We start from the raw sequence: 18,072 nt of genomic DNA, 5'->3' as shown, positions 1-18,072 counted from the left end.
GAAATGAGAATGGACAGCTGCTCCAGCGAGGGTGCCCACAAAACCCTCTTGAGGACATGATGTGGCAAGGAGCCAGCTCAGCAGGGGAACAGGCGTAGAGACAGGAGCAGGAACAAGCTTGGAATAGCCGAGGAACAGAAAGACCCGCATGGCGTATGGTGAATGCAGTATCCATGCCAGGGGATAAGATAGGCGCAATCAGGGAGGGCTTTCCAGAGGAAGCGGCTTGAAGAATTGTGGAAGTTAGAGTTGGGGGGAGGCGTCCTGGCTGTGTCGCTTCCTCATTGCGGGCTTTGGCCAAGTTATTTGACCTCTCCAAGCCTCAGGTGGCCCTGTAAAACGTGACTATAATGACCGCCCAGCAGGGTTGTTAAGAGGCGTGCCGGAAGCCTGGCGCCTCCGCGTGCAGCAGCGCGCTGGGAGGCGGCGTCCCTGCGGCGTGGCGCGGCGGGAGCGCGTGGCGCCGGGGAGGGTGAGGGTCCCCGCCCCGCCCCGCCTTCCCCCCAGCTGAGCTCAGGTCGCCCCTGCGGGGCTCCCGAGGCGCCTCCACGCGAGGGGGCGATCCCCGGAAGCTCCGCCCCGACGGTCCGGCTGCGGCCCCGGCCGGGAGGTGGAGCGCGGCTACCGCCAGCTGGTCCACTGACAACTGCCGCCAGCTGGAAGGCGCGCAGGGCGAGAGGTGGCGCGTCCTCCGCTTTCGAGTCTTCGATTCCGCCCGCTTTCCGAGTGAGAAAGGCAGGCCTCTCTCTTCCTTGAAGCAGCGTCGCGCCTCCGCACCCACTCTGTGCTGTCTCTTTAAGAGGTCAGAGGACTGCTCCGCCTCTTGTGAATTTGATTTGTCTCGCCCACTTTTTTTTTTTTTTCCCCCAGTGATGGTTTATTCCTATAGGCTGCTGGAGGAGGGCGGGCCCGAGTGATACAGGGACTCTGGGACTTGTGGGACTGTGGCCGTTTTCGCAGTTTGGGCTGGACGAAAAAGACGGGTGGCGGTTGTCTGGAAGGGCTGCAGGGTGTGCGAGCTGACCCCGCCTCGCCTTTCTTGCCTAGCCCTCATTCCGCGGAACCGGTCGCGCCCGGTCCTTGCGCGACGCTCCCCGGCCCCGGCCGCCTGGTCAGGCGCTGGAGGCCGGAGTCCCGCGGCCTGTACTGGGTCCGCGCAGACCCAGCGGCGACGAATGGGCGGCCGGGGCGGCCGGGCCTGAGCGCGGCCAGGGCTTTCAGGTAAGGAGGCGGCCTTCTCCCTGTCTCCTGCCGCAGCTAGAGGGGAAGCCCAGCCGCGGTGCTCCTCCTTGCTCCGCGAGCTGCCCCTTGCCGCTCGGGCGCAGCTCGGACGGCCGAGGCGGCGTTTGGGAGGGAAGGCCTTGGGTGTGGGAACCCAGGGGAGAAGCGCCGGGCAGTCAGGAGTCGCTCGGGGCGCGGGGTCACGCGAGGCCCGGGAGGGAGCCGCACGCAGCGGCTTCGGGCTTGGCTCCGGCTGGAGGCAGTGCGGGCGGAGATCCGGACCTCGGCTACCCGCTCCGGCGCGGGGTGGCGGCACGGGCTGCAGCCCCACGGTGGCTGTCCGCAGCGGCCGAGATGCTCCTGAGCCAAGCCCGCGCTGGTTCGGGGCTTTGCTGCCTCACGAGGGGCAGTGTCAAAGCCTCCGCTCCCCCTGGACTCGGGGAAGGCGGGTGGGGGCTGGCTTTGCCCTCCTCTCTGCAGTGAGGAGGGGCCGCGGGGTCGTCCAGTCCCCAGCGAGGCTTGGCGGTGCTGGAGATTAAGTTGTTTCCGTCATAACAACCTGTTGAGGGCTGCTCGTGTGGTGCCAGGCCCTGTTCTAGGGGACCGATTGCTGAGCACTCCCTGGATAGCGAGTAGTAAACACCCAAACGCGGCTCGGGCGCTGGAGACAGCTGAGAAGGGAGGGCTTCTCGGAGGAGGTGTCAGGAGAGAGCTAGGGGAGAGCCCGTACAAAGGCCCTGAGGAAGGGACCAGCTCAGCAAGTGGAAGGCAACCAGGAGGGCACAGTGCAGGTCAGATTGGGCCCAGGCCTCCCCATCCTCCCGGGGTCTCCGGCTTAGGACAGGGACCACACACCTGCCAGCCCCAAGGCTGAAGGACAACACGGGAGAGCAAAGTAACTTGGCCTCTGCCCTATGGCGCTTCCCCACCATGTCCTTGCTCCAGGGTTTGTAAGCTCAACAGTCCTTTGGGTGGGAAGCATTGAGGGCCCCTCTCTCCAGGGTTTCCCATCCGGTAGCCGTGGTTGGGGTGTGGTCAATACTGTTGCACAGATGAGAGCAGGGGTCCTATTAACTGAAAGTCAGTGCGGACCAGGCGCGGTGGCTCAAGGCTGTAATCCTAGCACTTTGGGAGGCCAAGGTGGGTGGATCATCTGAGGTCAGGAGTTTGAGACCAGCTTGGCCAATATGGCAAAACCCCATCTCTAGTAAAACTACAAAAATAAGCTGGGTGTAGTGGCACCCACCTGTAATCCCAGCTACTCAGGAGGCTGAGGCAGGAGAATCACTTGAATCCAGGAGGCGGAGGTTGCACGGAGATTTTACCATTGCACTGCAGCCTAAGCAAGAAAGCGAGACTGTCTCAAAAAAAAAAAAAAAAAAAAAAGTCAGGGCTTCAGGTATTTCATAAGCTTTGATACATAATGGCAATCCTGGTATGGCCAGCAGCCCCATAACCCCAGTGGGGTTGCTGGACCAAGCAGCAGCAGGAGGGGCACCACCTGGGAGCCTGTGAGAAACACAGACTGTCAGCCCTACCCCTGCCCTTGGGAGGAGCATCTGCATGTTAACAACACCAGGGTATTTCCCACATCAGGTCTGAGAAGATAGCTCTAGAACAAGCCTAGTGCTCTTGACCCACAGATGGAGAAACAGGCCCGGAGAGGGGTACCTGGCAAGTTGTTGACTGGGGGCCTGGGCTCTGGAGACAGACAGCCTGGATTGCCGGCCTGGCAAGTGGCTGCCCCTCTGAGCTCCACGTGCACAATGCAGATAACATAAGTACCTCCCTCCCAGGATTGGAAACCAGGGCACAGAGGTTGGGCACAGAGGTTGCTATGTTGTTGGCAGGGGATTGGGGGCAGGGAGAGCAGCTTATACCTCCTCTGCCTCTCCTCAGACCCCACAGCAATGGGGGCTTCCAAAGGAGTCCACGGACCTGGGAACCAATTCCTTTCCCTCCTTGCCCTTCAGTCCCTTCTCTGGTAATCCCAGCTACTTGGGAGGCTGAGGTGGGAGAATAGCTTGAACCCGGGAGGTGGAGGTTGCAGTGAGCTGAGATCACACCATTGCACTCCAGCCTGGGCGACAGAGCAAGAGACTCTGTCTCAAAAAAAAAAAAAAAAAAAAAAAAAAAAAGAAAAGCAACCACCTTTGTACATGTGTCGCTTTTGTAGATGTTTATCTCCCTGGTTTTGTTTGATTCTTATGGCACCCCTTATTAGGCAGGTGTTTTCCCCATGATATTTGGAGGGGGAGTGACTCACCCAGGTCACACAGCAAGCATGTGGCGGAACCAGCAGTGCAGCCCATCTTCTTGACTCCATAACCTGTGGTAGCTGGAGGTTTTTCAGTGGTAAATTAGAGAAATCAGACTCAAACTGGCCTAGGCAGAAACGGGGATTTGTTGGGATTTATAACTGAAAAATCCAAGGGGGTAGGACTGGCTTTAGGTGTGGCTGAATCCAGGGGCTCCAGTGAGCTCATCAAGATCTGTCTCCATCTGTGTCTCAGCTCTGCACTCCTCCGTGTCGGCTTTACTCTGAGGCGGGTCCCTGAGCGTGAGGTCAAGGTGGTACAGCCCTGACTTACTGAGCTCAGCAGAGAGTGTTTCCTCAGTTATCAATGAGAATCTCCCCTGAGACTTTTGCTCTAGTAATTTATTCTAATAATAATTTACAGCAAAAGCCTCAGGGCAGATTTTCATTGGCCAGGGTGATGGAACATCCTGACTAGCCAGGCTTAGATCACAGGTGCATTCCCTGGGTTGTGAAGGGTTGGAGTCAGGCATCCATAAACTTACAGAGAGTCTGGGAGCTGAGTTTCCACTTCAGGAAAGCAGTACTCTTACCAACTAGCAGGAGGCTGGATGCTGGGCAGGCAAAACCAGGAGAAGCCCACCCCACCCTCCATATCCTAGACTCTGCCTGACTCCCCCACTCTCCTCCTCCCTGCCCCTGTTCCTCCCCACTGGCTTCTGTGCCGCAAGGGGCCTCTCAGCTTCCTGGTGACTGCTGGGTGCCTGGCCCGCACCCTGGCCCTGCCCGTCCTGGGGCTGTGTGACATTCCATCCTGAGTCAGAGCTGGTATTGGGCTGTTAGGACCAGGCATTTGTTCTGCCTGGCTTGGCTTTATAATAGGTGTGGGGATAGCCGGTCACGGTGGCCCATACCTGTAATCTCAGCACTTTGGGAGGCTGAGGCAGGTGGATCACTTGAGGTCAGGAGTTCTAGACCAGCCTGGCCAACATGGCGAAACCCTGTTTCTACTAAAAATACAAAAATTAGCCAGGTATGGTGGTGCACACTTGTGATCCTAGCTATTTGGGAGGCTGAGATGGGAAGATTGCTTGAACCCAGAATGCTGAACTTGGGAGGCAGAGGTTGCAGTGAGCTGAGATCGCACCACTGCACTCTAACCTGTGTGACAGAGTGAGACTCTGTCTCAAAAATAAGTACATAAATAAATAAGAGGGGTGGGGAGGAGAAGGCTGTAGAATCTCCCTCCTTCATCAGGTCACTGATATTCTCAACTCAGAGTTACAAGTTGTTATCTCCTGCCACCGGAATTCAGGCAGGAGGCGCGCTGCACACCCGCTTCCAGCTGTAAGCTCCTCTATGCTCAGGTGGTGGCCCAGTCCTCCAGGGGTGCAGGAAGACACAGTTCTGGACACCATGCCCTCTACTGCCCCACGCAGGCGCAGATCTCTCCATGAGGCATCACATGCCTTTGCCTCAACCAACTTCTGGCCAGGAGCAGAAGGGCCACCCTTCTTGACTTTGACCAGAGCCACTCTGCAGGGCATGCTAGCTGTAGGGGAGGACAGTTACTCATTTGGTGGACTGTCCTATGCATTGCAGACATTTGGCAGCCCTGGACCCTGCACACAAAAAGTCCACAGTCCTTCATCCCCTAGCAGTTGCCATGTCAGGCTAGAGCAGTGCTCCACACCAGCTCCACCGCAGAGACCACTGGCTGAAATTAATGGAGACTCAATTTCTGGTGCTGGGGAGGGGCCCCTGTTTGAACACTAGGCTTTATGGAGGGATCCTGAACAAAATAGTAGCTTGTTAGTGAGGAAGAAGGGGACAGTGTCTTGTGGGCAGTGTTGGCCTCAGTTGTAAAACATCCAGTGGCTCAGGCCAGAAACTGTACCATCAGCCTTCTTTGGCCTCTTCTCTTATTCCCTGTGTTTGATCTGTCAGTGGGTCTTGTTGGCCGAGCCTCCCAAAGGTCTCCCAAATCCCTCTGTTCTACCTGCGCTGTTGCCACTAGTGCAAGCCTCTGTCCTCTCATGCCTGGACTGTTGCAGGAGCTCCTTGTGGCCTCCCTGTCTCTGCTTCTCCTCCACTTCGTCCCTTTTCACTGGCATCGTGTCCCCACGGAAACCAGACCCCTCACTCCTCGTAACACCCTTCTGGTTGCACTTAAGAGTGAAGTCGAGTTGCATGTGGGACCTGGCCCTGCCAACCTTTCTGGTATCAGCTACCCTGGCCTGTTTTTGCCCTTGGGGCAGGACAAACCTGTTCCCACCTCCGGACCTGTGCATCTGGATCTCACGTGATTCTCCCTGGAATGTTCTTTATCTCGATCTTTCCAAGACTGGCTCCTGCTTATTTATTGAGAGCTGGGCTCAAGATGTCTGACCACCCAGTCCAAGCAGTACCTTTATGTTCATTGGGATTTGGGCTAGCTGTTGAAACAAAGGCTAAGATAATAGATTATTTTTATCTATGCATAACAGCCTGTGTGCAAACTGTCCAGTACATGCACGGAGTCCCCATTGTGCTGGGGACCCAGACACCTTCTTTCTTACTGTTCTGTTACCCTCATACAGGGTTTCTGCCTCATGGTCTGAGAAGGCTGCTCTTGCTCCCACCGTCTTATCCATATTCCAGCCACCCAGAAGGGAGAAGGGCATGACCTGAAATTGGCAGACCTCACTCCAGCCTGGGCAACAAGAGAGAAACTCCATCTCAAAAAAAAAAAAAAAAGTTGACCAGGTGCAGTGACTCACACTTGTAATCCCAGCACTTTGGGAGGCTGAGGTGGGCGGATCACAAGGTCAGGAGATCAAGACCATCCTGGCCAACATCGTGAAACCCTGTCTATACTAAAATACAAAAAATTAACTGGACATGGTGGCACGCGCCTGTAGCCCCAGCTACTCGGGAGGCTGAGGCAGGGGAATTGCTTGAACCTGGGAGGCAGAGGTTGAAGTGAGCCGAGATCACGCCACTACACTCTAGCCTGGTGACAGAGCAAGACGATGTCTCAAAAAAAAAAAAAAAAAAAAAAAAAAAAAAAAAGGCTTGTGTTAATGAAGGCTGGGCTGCTTTGCTCCCCTCCCAACAGTAGGGAAGGACCCATCTTCTTTCTTAGGATCTACTATGTGTCTTTAATATTCCCCATCACTTGAAGATTGCAGCTATGGCCTCGTTTTATTATTTTTAATTAATTATTTTTGAGGCGTGGTCCCACTCTGTCACCCAAGCTAGAGTGCAGTGGCACGATCATAGCTCACTACAGCCTTGAACTCCTGGGCTCAAGCCATCCTCCTACCTCAGCCTTACTATTAGCTGGGACTACAGGTATGCACCACTACACCTAGCTAATTTTTGTATTTGTTTCTTTTTTTTTTTTTGAGATGGAGTTTCACTGTTGTTACCCAGGCTGGAGAGCAATGGTACGATGTCGGCTCACTGCAACCTCCGCCTCCTGGGTTCAAGTGATTCTCCTGCCTCAGCCTCCTGAGTAGCTGGGATTACAGGCATGGGCCACCATGCCTGGCTAACTTTTTTTTTGTTTTTTTGAGATGGAGTCTTGCTGTGTCATACAGGCTGGAAAGCAATGGTGCGCTCTCAGCTAAACACAACCTACACCTCCTGGGTTCAAGTGATTCTCTTGCCTCAGCCTCCCTAGTAGCTGGGCCCTTTACAGGCATGTGCCACCAAGCCTGGCTAATTTTTTTGTATTTTTAGTAGAGACAGGGTTTTTCCATTTTGGTCAGGGTGGTCTCGAACTCCTGACCAGGTGATCCGCCCACCTTGGCCTCCCAAAGTGCTGGGATTACTGGTGTAAACCACTGTGCCTAGTCTTAATTTTGTATTTTTTTTTTTTTTTTTTAGTAGAGGCGGGGCTTCTCCATGTTGGTCAGTCTGGCCTCAAACTCCCAACCTCAGGTGATCCACCTACCTCAGCCTCCCAAAGTGCTAGGATTACAGGTGTGAGCCACCGCGCCCAGCCTTTTTTTTTTTTTTTTTTTTTTTTTTAGACAGAGTCTTGCCCTGTCACCCAGGCTAGAGTGCAGTGGCATGATCTCAGCTCACTGTAAGCTCTGCCTCCCGGGTTCAAGTGATTCAAGTGATTCTCCTGCCTCAGCTCCCAAGTAGCTGGCATTACAGCTGCACGCCACCATGCCCCGCTAATTTTTGTGTTTTTTAGTAGAGATGGAATTTTGGCATGTTGACCAGGCTTGTCTTGAACTCCTGACCACAAGTGATCTGCCTGCCTTGGCCTCCCAAAGTGCTGGGATTTCTGGCATGGCCACTGCGCCTGGCCAATTTTTGTGTTTTTTGTAGAGATGAGGTCTTGCTATGTTGCCCAGGCTGGTCTGAAACTCCTGAGCTCAAGCAGTCCTCCCTCCTCAGCCTCCCAAAGTGTTGGGATTGCAGGTGTGAGTCACTGCACCCTGCTGTCCTTATTGTTTAGTTGGGGACCTGATCCCAGAGCCAGTGAGTGGCCCACTGGAGCAACCTGAGCCCCAGCTCATGGCCCACCCCCTTCAGAGTCTTCCCTCCCTTTCATCCAGAGGTGTTCTGGTGTTTAAGGGCTTGGACCAGCAATGGGAATATTCCTAAGTTCCCCCAGCCCTGTCTTGGGCTGCTGTTGTTAGGGATGGCTTTGGCAACAACAGAAGCAGGTCTCCTGTGGCGTTTCTGCAGACCTTGCTGAAAGGCATGCAGCTCACTGGGCAGCTCCTTGCTGAAGGGGAGAGGCCTGGGCCCTTGATATGTTTTCGGGACACATCTTTTTTTTTTTTTTTTTTTTTTTTTTTTGAGATAGAGTCTCGCTCTGTCGCCCAGGCTGGAGCACAGTAGTACCATCTCGGCTCACTGCAGCCTCCGTCACCTGGGTTCAAGCAATTCTACTGCCTCAGCCTACTAAGTAGCTGGGACTGTATAGGTGCATGATGCCATGCCCAGCTAATCTTTTTTTTTTTTTTTTTTGGATTTTAGTAGAGATGGGGTTTCACCATGTTGCCCAGGCTGGTCTCGAACTCCTGAGCTCAGGCAATCTGCCCGCCTCGGCCTCCCAAAGTGCTAGGATTGCAGGCGTGAGCCACCGTGCCCGGCCACATCTTTTTTACTTTTTAAAATTTACTGAAGTGCACCTACGACTTAGGAGTCATCAGTGTGTGGCTCAATGAATTACCCACACAGTGAACATGCCTGTGTACCCACCACCTGGATCTGACAACCAGAAGGTGGCATGCCTCCCCCAATTACCATGCTCTTCATCTCCCCAAAGGTGCCCCGTCTACATTTGTCCACGGATCGTATGCCTGTCGGCCCTTGTGCCTGGCTTCATGCTATATCACTTCTGAGAGTCATTTGTGTTGCCTGTAGCAGTGGGTCGTTCTTTTTATGCTGTGCAGTGTCGACCACGTATGCCCATGCTCTGGGGCTGTTTCCCGCCTGGAGCTTTCATCCACAGGCTTTATGAGCATTCCTGGTGAAGCAGAGTCACAGGCATCTGGCCCAATCTGTTCAAATCATTCTAAATACTGGCATATGTTATGTTCTGGTGCCCCAGGCCACACCTGGATCACCCCAAATTCCCTGCAGAAGTACCTGTTGCTATACCCTGAGAGTCCTCTAGCTCAACAGTCTTGGTTTTCTGACCAGACCCTTAGTCCTCCAACCCCAGAGTGATTCCCAGGACCCCAGACCACCAGCTCTCCTGTCTTCCAGGCTAGACTCAACCTCTCGTGCTCAGGGTGTCGTGTGGGCCCCTGCCTATGGGCCCACCCTGTCCCTGGCTTCACCCTGTAGCCTGACCATTGCAGACACAGCTTGCCCTGCCCCTCTGTGGTATAGCCTCTTCCCCCATGCCCATCTCCACTTGGAGACCTCCTGTGCATCTCCCAGGCACGGCTCAGTGTCCCCTCTATCTTTGTCTGTGGTGGCAGAGGGAGATAAGGGCCAGAGGGTGCAACTGAGGAGGGCATGGTGCCCAGCTGTGGCCCTCAGCAGTTCCGTGGCCTCATACGAGTCAATGGCCTCTGAGTTATGCATGGTGTGGCGGGTCGGAACCACAGCTGACCGCTACCAAGAACTCCCCATGTGTGTCTTGTTTGAGGCACTTGGCATCACCACAGCCTTACTTGTTACACCCATTCCATGGGTGGGGGACACAGGAACAGAGAGGACAGGGCAGGGCTGGGCTGTGAACCCAGAGCCTGTGCTCTCACCCATGCTGCTCTCATGGGCCCTCAGGACTGAAAGGAGCCAAGTGGCTGTGCCTTACACACGGAGGTGCTCAGCTGAGGGGGTGGCTTTGTGATTGTTTGCGGGTCATGAGATAGAGCCTGAGATGGGGGATTGGGTCGTGACCTGTGTAGAGTCCCACACTGAGTTGCAGTAGGTAGGGAGGGTGGTTTACAGGGGTGCTCTGTGCAGCCCCTCTGATTTTCCCCTGGGAGTCCCAGGTCCAGAGGAAGGAGGACAGTGGCCCAGGCCACACAGCTCCTGCGCGACTCACTGGGTGGCTCTCACTCCCACAGGGCTGGCTGCTGGCAGAATGGACACCGTGGAGGAGGCGACTTGGGCCAATGGGAGCACAGCGCTACCCCCACCCCTGGCACCAAACATCAGTGTGCCTCATCGCTGCCTGCTGCTGCTCTATGAAGACATTGGCACCTCCAGGTGAGGCAGTCACAACACTGGGCAGGCTCGCTGAGTGTCAGTGGCTTTTCCTGGAGTGGGGGAGTGGTGAGGGTGGGCCAGACTGTGTGCTGGAGAGAGGGTGCATATGTGGCCTTGCCAGTGAGCCAGCTCCTGTGCCCGTCTGCCAGGGTCCGGTACTGGGACCTCTTGCTGCTCATCCCCAATGTGCTCTTCCTCATCTTCCTGCTCTGGAAGCTTCCATCTGCTCGGGCCAAGATCCGCATCACCTCCAGCCCCATTTTTATCACCTTCTACATCCTGGTGAGTTCTCTGCAGTTGACAGAAAAGCCAATGACAACTGGGTTAAACAAAAAGGAATTAGCTGCTTCTATAATGAAAATGAGCTTCAGGTATGGCTGGATCCAGGCAGTTAAATGATGCCATTAAGATCTGTTTCTGCATCTCTGCTCTCTTTGGGACTTATTTCTGATGAATTCCCCTGATATGGTGTCAAAGATGGCCAAGAACAGCTTTGAGCTAACATCCTGCCTCTACAGCTCAGGCAGACAGTGCCTGTTTGCTGATAGTGCCAGTGTAGACCTGGGATTTCCTCTGACTGGCCCACCTAGGATCCCATCCTCATCCCTGAGCCAAGCACTGTGGCTAGGAAGGAAAGGGGCTCTGTGAAGCTGGGAGGGCAGCATCAGCTCAGCCGGACCATATGGACTGAGGGAGGTGGTCCCTACGACAGAACTGGGGAGCTGATACTAGAGGGGAGGGGAATGGATGCTGGGTAGGGAAAATGCCCACTGCATCCTCCAACCTTTCGTCCCTTATCTGTCCATTCTGTGAAACCTCTTTGGAGAAGACATCTTACTTGCTGGGAGAGCCCGCATTCTCACCACGTGGTGGTCCTGGCACATGTTGCCTGGGGAGAGGTGTCGGGGCTGTGGTTGAGAAGGCAGCTCCAAACGTGGGCTGTCCCGTTATAGGCTCCAGGTGTAGGCTGTCCGGTATAGGCTCCAGGTGTGGGCTGTCCAGGTATAGGCTCCAGGTGTGGGCTCCAGGTGGGTATAGGCGCCGGGTATAGGCTTCAGGTGTGGGTTCCAGGTGTGGGCAGTCTTGATGCAGTTTCCAGATACGGGCCGCAGGTCTGGGCTGTGCAGGTGTGGGCTGCAGAAGGCTTCAGGTGTGGACTACCCAGGTATGGGCTGTCTAGGTGCGGGCTTCAGGTATGAGCCATCTAGGTAATGGGCTTCAGGTGGGGGTTATCCAGGTGCAGGCTGTCTGGTTGGGGGCTGTCAGGTATAGGCTTCAGGTATGGGCTGTTCAGGGACAGGCTATCCAGGTGTGGACTTCAGGGCTGTCCAGGTGCAGCCTGTCCAGGTGTGGGCTGTCCAGGTGTGGGCTGTCCAGGTGTGGGCTGTCCAGGTGTGGGCTGTCCTGGTGTGGGCTGTCCAGATGTGGGCTGTCCTGGTGTGGGCTTTCGGTGTGGGCTGTCCAGGTATGGGCTTCGGGTGTGGGCTGTTCAGCTCCCTTCCTTCAGGGCACCCTTACCCTGCCTGCAGGGCCTGCCTGGCTAGAGTCCTCCCTTCTCTGTGGCCCTTAGATACCACTACATGAGAGCCGAGTGGCTCCCTGGTCGCCTCTTTGTGGTCTAGCCCAGAACTTCCCAGTCAGAGGAGTGGGCTGTGGGCAGGCAGAGAGACAGACAAGGGACTGGGGAAGCCTGGAGGCTGTAGTGGCCTGATGTCCCTTACAACTGCAAGATGGTGATGGACAGGACTGGGAACTGAGGCCTGCTTTCTTCTCTGCTTCTCTCCCCATTTACTTATTTGTGTATTTATTCAACAGATATTAAACATCTACTGTATGCTAGGCAGATGTCCTTTTGTGGGATAAGGGGGAGTGCAGGCAGGAAGAAAGAGCCAGGGCTAAATGTCCAGGAACATAGAACGGGGCCCAGCCCATCAACTTTTGAGGACTTTGTCCTAAACAGTTCAGGAGGCAGTGGTAAGAGTGGACTCAGGTGGTCCAGCTCTGAACCTCAGCCATGCTGCTGTGTGACCTGGAGCCAGTGGCTTGGTCTCTCTGTGCCCCAGTGCTAATAGATGTTGATCTGCTTTAGCTATGGAGTTCGTGTGAGCACCTATGAGGCCATCTGCATAGCTGCAGCCCAGTGGGAGCTTGGCATACAGTAGGCGTTTGGCAGTTTGTTGCTTTTGCTGCCTGCCCTGCTGACACAATTTCTCATGGCATGAAAGACAGAGTATATATGGATCTGGGCATGTGTCAGAAAACCCAACTGAGACTCACAGAAGCCAGTTTCTGACTGAGAAACTGGGCAGTTCCTGGGCCTCAGGCACAGCAGGATTTTGGGGCACAGCCGTGGTGCTGGGGCACCATCTCCATCTCCCACTTAGCCTGAGATCTCCCCGATGGCCCTGCTCTCTTGCCATCTGCCCTTGTGGCAGCAGGGTGGCGTCCATGGTTCCAGGTTTGCCCTTGGTCTGCCTTTCCCGGCAACTGCACCTGACATCCTGGTTCTCTCTCATGGGCTCCCATGGGTCCCATGCACTTCCCTGAACCAGCCCTCAGGCCAGGGGAATGACACACACCACTGGCCAGTGCTGTGTCCTAGGCCCATCCCTGAAGCCAGGAGCGGTGGACTCAGCCTGACCTGGAACCACTGAAGTGGGGGTGAGGAGGGAGAGGAAGGGGATGGATATACCAGGCCGATAAGTGCCACAGATGCTGAGCAAGCCCTATTGCGAAACCTGCTGGGCCGGTGGCTTCCCTAGAGGTCTCTGCACCTGTTGTCGGTGACCTTTCGCCTGGTCCTGCATGCCTCAGAATTAAAACCATGAATATGATAATAACAGCAAATGTATACTTGGCCCTTCCTGGGTGCCAGGCAGTCTTCTGCTGCATCTGTTAATCCATTTGACCCAACAATCAAATGCAGTAGGTTTTGTTTCTGCCCCCGTTTTATAGATGAGAAAGCTAAGGTACAGAGCCAGGAAGCAGCAGCCTGCTACTTGTGATGTGAACCTGGCCCATCTGGCTCCACCGTGCTCACCCCTACTCACCAGCCCAAGGCTGTTGTTCCTAGCCAGGAAACTGGGGCCCCAAGAGGGGAGGGCCAGGCTGGAGGTCACCTGCAGTTGAGGGTCTGCAAGTCTGTGAGCCTTGCTCCCTGGAGCCTGATCCCCACCTCCCTGTGTCCCACCCTGACTTGCCCCTTCCTCCTTTCCAACCTCAGGAACCAAAGGCTCCTATAGATATGGGGATGAGCTTACTGCCCCTGCTGATGCAGAGGCTCTTGTTCCCTGACTACCACGCCACTCCCTTGCCCACCAGGTGTTTGTGGTGGCACTGGTGGGCATTGCCCGGGCCGTGGTATCCATGACGGTGAGCACCTCGAACGCTGCAACTGTTGCTGATAAGGTGCGGCTGGGCCCTCTGAGGGAGGCCAGGGAGGCCTGGCCTGGGGTGGGCTGGGGATGCTGGCCTGGGCTGACGCTGTGCCCACTCTGCGTGCAGATCCTATGGGAGATCACCCGCTTCTTCCTGCTGGCCATCGAGCTGAGTGTGATCATCCTGGGCCTGGCCTTTGGTGTGTGTACCGCTGGGCTCCGGGGCCCCGGCAACGCTCTCCCCTGCCCCTCCCTGGCTGTGGGCTGACTCTGGCGTGGTCACCTGGGCTGGCTCCTGCCTACTGACCAGCACGTTTCTTCCAGGCCATCTGGAGAGCAAGTCCAGCATCAAGCGGGTGCTGGCCATCACCACAGTGCTGTCTCTGGCCTACTCTGTCACCCAGGTAAGAGGGTGAGTTTGGGCAGGAGACGCCGGGGGTCAGGGCACCAGGCACCCACTGCTTCTGGGCTTCCAGTCTTTGTCACCTTCAGAGTTCTCAAAACTTTGCACCTGAGAAATCACATGGGATGCTTGTTACTGAGGCACATTCTGGGGTCCCCTGGAGATTCGGATCCAGTAGGCCAGGGCACCGGGGCGGGAGGCTCAGGACTTGCCATTTTAATAAGGAGTTCAGGTAGGGACGGTGCAGGTCCGCAGACCTCCCTGAGAAGCATGCATCTAGAGGCCCCTTTCTTAGATTGCAGGGAGGTACTGCACCTCGTCCATCTCTGCCCCCTGCCCCATGTGACTCAGCCCAAGACTGGGCCGGCTCCGGATGCTATAATCAGGTGGGCAGTACGTGGCCTGGGAGCAGGCTGGGGCAGGTGACTTGAGGGTCAGGTCAAGAGGCTGGACTTGGTGTGATAGAGAGCTTAGGGGGCTTTGCATCAGGGAAAGCCCCTGGGAGGGAGGAGCCTTGAGATCCTCTCCCTTCATCCCTTCCTGCTTGCCCCTGCAGGGCACCCTGGAGATCCTGTACCCTGATGCCCATCTCTCAGCTGAGGACTTTAATATCTATGGCCATGGGGGCCGCCAGTTCTGGCTGGTCAGCTCCTGCTTCTTCTTCCTGGTGAGGTTCAGGCTGGGGCAACTGGGGTGGCTGGGGCCTCAGGGCCAGGTAGGGGATTGGATGCCTGGGTTTCTGGCTGTGGGTCAGGGCTGGCGCCCCCAGCACTGTCTCAGCCCTGCCTGTCTCTGTAGGTCTACTCTCTGGTGGTCGTCCTTCCCAAGACCCCGCTGAAGGAGCGCATCTCCCTGCCTTGTGAGCAGCTGGCCAGCAGCTCTGGGACAGGCGGGGACGGGAGGGCATCTACTGGGCCACTGTGGCTGGGAACTGGAGAGCCCTGGGTGAAAGGGAGGCCTGGGGGGCCCCGAGGGACACACCAGGCTTGAGGGTGGTAGGTGCTGGAGGCAGAGTCTGGCCTGGCTAGGGTGGGACCTCACGACCCACCCTGTCTGGCCCCCAGCTCGGAGGAGCTTCTACGTTTATGCGGGCATCCTGGCACTGCTCAACCTACTGCAGGGGCTGGGGAGTGTGCTGCTTTGCTTGGACATCATCGAGGGGCTCTGGTGCGTGGGGGCTGCAGGGTGTCTACCTCGTGGGGGCATGGGAAGTGGGTGGCAGGGTGTCCACCCACTGGGGGCATGGGGAGGTGTGGAGTCAGCATAGGGCTGGGAGGCCCCGCGCTGACCTGTCTTCTCCGCAGCTGTGTAGATGCCACAACCTTCCTGTACTTCAGCTTCTTTGCTCCGCTCATCTACGTGGCTTTCCTCCGGGGCTTCTTTGGGTGAGTCTGTGGCTGCCGGCGCCCCCGCGTGGCTGCTGGCGGAACTGCGCCTTCTTCCAGAATGGGTGTGAGGATTGAAACAGAGGGGCTGTGTATGCATTCAGTGTGCATGCGCATGCACATACTTGCACATGGGCACACGCGTACAGATACACATGCACATGCACACAGATATACGCACACTCACCCACATGTGCATGGACACGTGCACATGCACGCACAGATGCACAAGCATGCACACATGCACAAACATACACATACGGATACACACGGGCACATGCACACAAACATGCACGCCCACATGCATGCATACACACATGAACACACAGGCGCTCAATATATACATGTAGATATATGCACATATACATATATACATACATATATATGCACATTGTATGTACAGTACACACAGACATACTCTCACCGTGAGAGATAGAGTGACTGTGCACGTTGTCCTACATTGCTGGTTTTTATTTAATAATATATGAACTCATTCATTCGCAAGCATTCATTGAACACCTACTGTGTGCCAGACACTGCTCGAGCCAGAAGATGTGAGGCCCACAGTGGATGCAAATCCCTGTCCTCGTGGAGCTTGTACCCTGCTGGGGGAAGACTTAAGTGGGGAGCAGGTTTGGGGTGGGAAGTCAGTTGGATTCTCTGGGGGTGAGTACACTGCTATGCACATGTGCCTCTGCAGAAGCATCTGTGAGATGGGATGCTGAAGACGTGGGATTGGGGGTCCCACTCCAGGCCTCTAATGTGGTCGGAATGTGGGTGCTTTGCCCCTCCTTTCTCACCTGCCAGGTCTTGTGGGGAGGGGCTCAGCCTCCCCCCGGGTGAAGCTGGCAGAGGGTCAGACTGGCCCACGGCCACAGCTCAGATCTGCACACACATTTTCTCTCCTGAGCCTCAGGCTCCTTTTTGTAAATTGGGTGTAGTGTGTCCCCCTTGGAGAGTTACCCTGAGGGCCGAGGGACCAGGTCAGGGTGGAGTGGGCGGTAACATGAGCAGCAGGGGTCGGAGGAGTGGGGCGGAGGCCACAGCCAGTGTTTCCTGAGCGCTTGGGCAGGCGCTGTTGAAGGCTCATGATTTATGTCGTTCTTCCTCCACACGGTGTCCACGCACCCATTTCACCATGAGGAAGCAGGCACAGAGGCCCCCTGCCTGAGCTCACACAGTCAGGGGGAGGAGGGCTGGGTTCCAAAACAAGTCTAGATGGGCACCGGAGTCCAGCTGACAGGCCTACTCGGGGTGGGTGTCAGGCAACTGTTGGCCGATTCCTTCCTTATCTGGTGGCCCCATTGGCCTGGAGGGAAGACTGTTCCTGAGTCACTCAGTGAGGCTCCTGTGCCCCTGTCTCCCTCCTGTCAGCTCAGAGCCCAAGATCCTCTTCTCCTACAAGTGCCAAGTGGACGAGACAGAGGAGCCGGATGTACACCTACCCCAGCCCTACGCTGTGGCCCGGCGGGAGGGCCTGGAGGCTCCAGGGGCTGCTGGGGCCTCAGCTGCCAGCTACTCAAGCACACAGTTTGACTCTGCGGGCGGGGTGGCCTACCTGGATGACATCGCTTCCATGCCCTGCCACACTGGCAGCATCAACAGCACGGACAGCGAGCGCTGGAAGGCCATCAATGCCTGAGAGCAGCTGCCAGGGCCTGCAGAAGACAGGCCAGAATGGAGGCCAGCAGGCCCAGAGTCCCCGGGGGAGGAGGACCAGGTCAACGGACCTTCTGTGGGCGGTAGCCTTGTGTGGCCCTGTTCCCACCATGAGTCTGGAGGCCTCACCTCCCTGGGGCTCCCAATCCCCTTTGCCATCTCTGCTCTCACTGGGGACTCTCCTCCCTTCCCATCTGGTCTCATACTGCTCAGCGACATAGCCCAGGCTTTCATTCCAGGGCCATGCTTGGCAAGGTTGGCTGAGGGCACCCTCCTTCTCTGCATCCTTGGCACGAGGGCAGGGCTGGCTCTCCCAATGCCTCCATCCCATCCCCATGGTGCTTTGGCCTCCTCAAAGCCCGCTGTGGTGGATGGACTGAAGTGTGTATATTTTCTTGATCTATTTTTTAATAAAAACGAAAAGGAGCAGAAGGTGCTAATGTGGAGGTTTTGCAGGAATACTGGGGCTGGTTCCTTTCAGGAGCCTGAGGGCTGGGTGAGGGGCTGGGAGGCTCAGGGGGCCTCTGTTTGCTCAACTAAGGAACAATCACCATTGCCCAAGCCCTGGACTGGCTGCTAGGGAGGTGGAGAGAAACAGGATCCCAGCTGCCTCTGCCCCTGGGCCCATCTGAGTCGTGGGGACAGACATTGGAGAGAGAGGAGAACTATGTTTTGTGAGCCAGCCCTCTCCCTTCTGTGTCAGAGACACACACTGTTGTCTTGAGCAGCGGGTTCCCTCTGCTCAGCTCCAGTAAAACTCAGAATGGACTTACTATTGCCATCTGTAAAATCCGGAGAAGACCCATCCTGCAGGGCCTTTTGTAAGGACTGGAAAACACTAAGCGTGAGTGGCTGGCGTACAGTCATGAATGATAAGGATAGCTCTTATTTTTAGCCTCGAGAATAGTGCTTGGCACATAGTAAACCCTCAGCAGACAGGATGCGGGGAGTGATGTTTGTCATAAGGATGGGTGTGGTTGGCTAAAAATGGGAGTAAATCAGAACAAAGCACTGGGATCATAAGGCGTGAGTAAGGGAGAGGAGCCCATGTGTCCCTGCCACTGCCCTTGTACCTGAGTTCGGCTTTGAGCTTTTTGGCAG

At 55.9% G+C, this 18,072-nt stretch overlaps 2 protein-coding genes across 4 annotated transcripts in view; one reads left to right on the top strand and one right to left on the bottom strand.

Annotated features, from left to right (window-relative positions):
• The window catches only part of MCM2 (minichromosome maintenance complex component 2), a 33,005-nt gene extending 30,052 nt beyond the window's left edge, over nt 1–2,953 (bottom strand). The window contains exons 1-2 of one of the 2 annotated variants that reach the window (XM_073009805.1): nt 2,893–2,953; nt 2,468–2,578 (exon numbers count right to left, since the gene is read on the bottom strand). The gene's annotated coding sequence lies outside the window, so the exon portion shown is untranslated. The remainder of the gene's footprint in view (nt 1–2,467; nt 2,579–2,892) is intronic. The other variant, XM_038003463.2, reaches the window with a different exon arrangement.
• Nucleotides 481–17,403, top strand: TPRA1 (transmembrane protein adipocyte associated 1). Of its 2 annotated transcripts, none has more exons than XM_007985482.3 (11): nt 481–802; nt 10,006–10,147; nt 10,297–10,429; nt 13,469–13,555; nt 13,652–13,724; nt 13,849–13,928; nt 14,484–14,594; nt 14,726–14,786; nt 14,992–15,094; nt 15,232–15,312; nt 16,687–17,403. In XM_007985482.3, exons 2-11 carry the CDS (start codon nt 10,023–10,025, stop codon nt 16,952–16,954), a joined length of 1,122 nt encoding a protein of 373 aa, XP_007983673.1. In that variant the 5' UTR covers nt 481–802; nt 10,006–10,022; the 3' UTR covers nt 16,955–17,403. The 2 variants fall into 2 exon arrangements, with proteins under 2 accessions (XP_007983673.1, XP_007983672.1); XM_007985481.3 differs by lacking the exon at nt 481–802 and adding an exon at nt 990–1,221.
• The last annotated feature ends 669 nt before the right edge of the window (nt 17,404–18,072 follow it).

The sequence above is a fragment of the Chlorocebus sabaeus genome, chromosome 22 (genome assembly GCF_047675955.1).
Source record: "Chlorocebus sabaeus isolate Y175 chromosome 22, mChlSab1.0.hap1, whole genome shotgun sequence".
In the NCBI taxonomy this organism is placed as follows: domain Eukaryota; kingdom Metazoa; phylum Chordata; class Mammalia; order Primates; family Cercopithecidae; genus Chlorocebus; species Chlorocebus sabaeus.
This window is presented reverse-complemented; position numbering and strand designations above follow the sequence as displayed.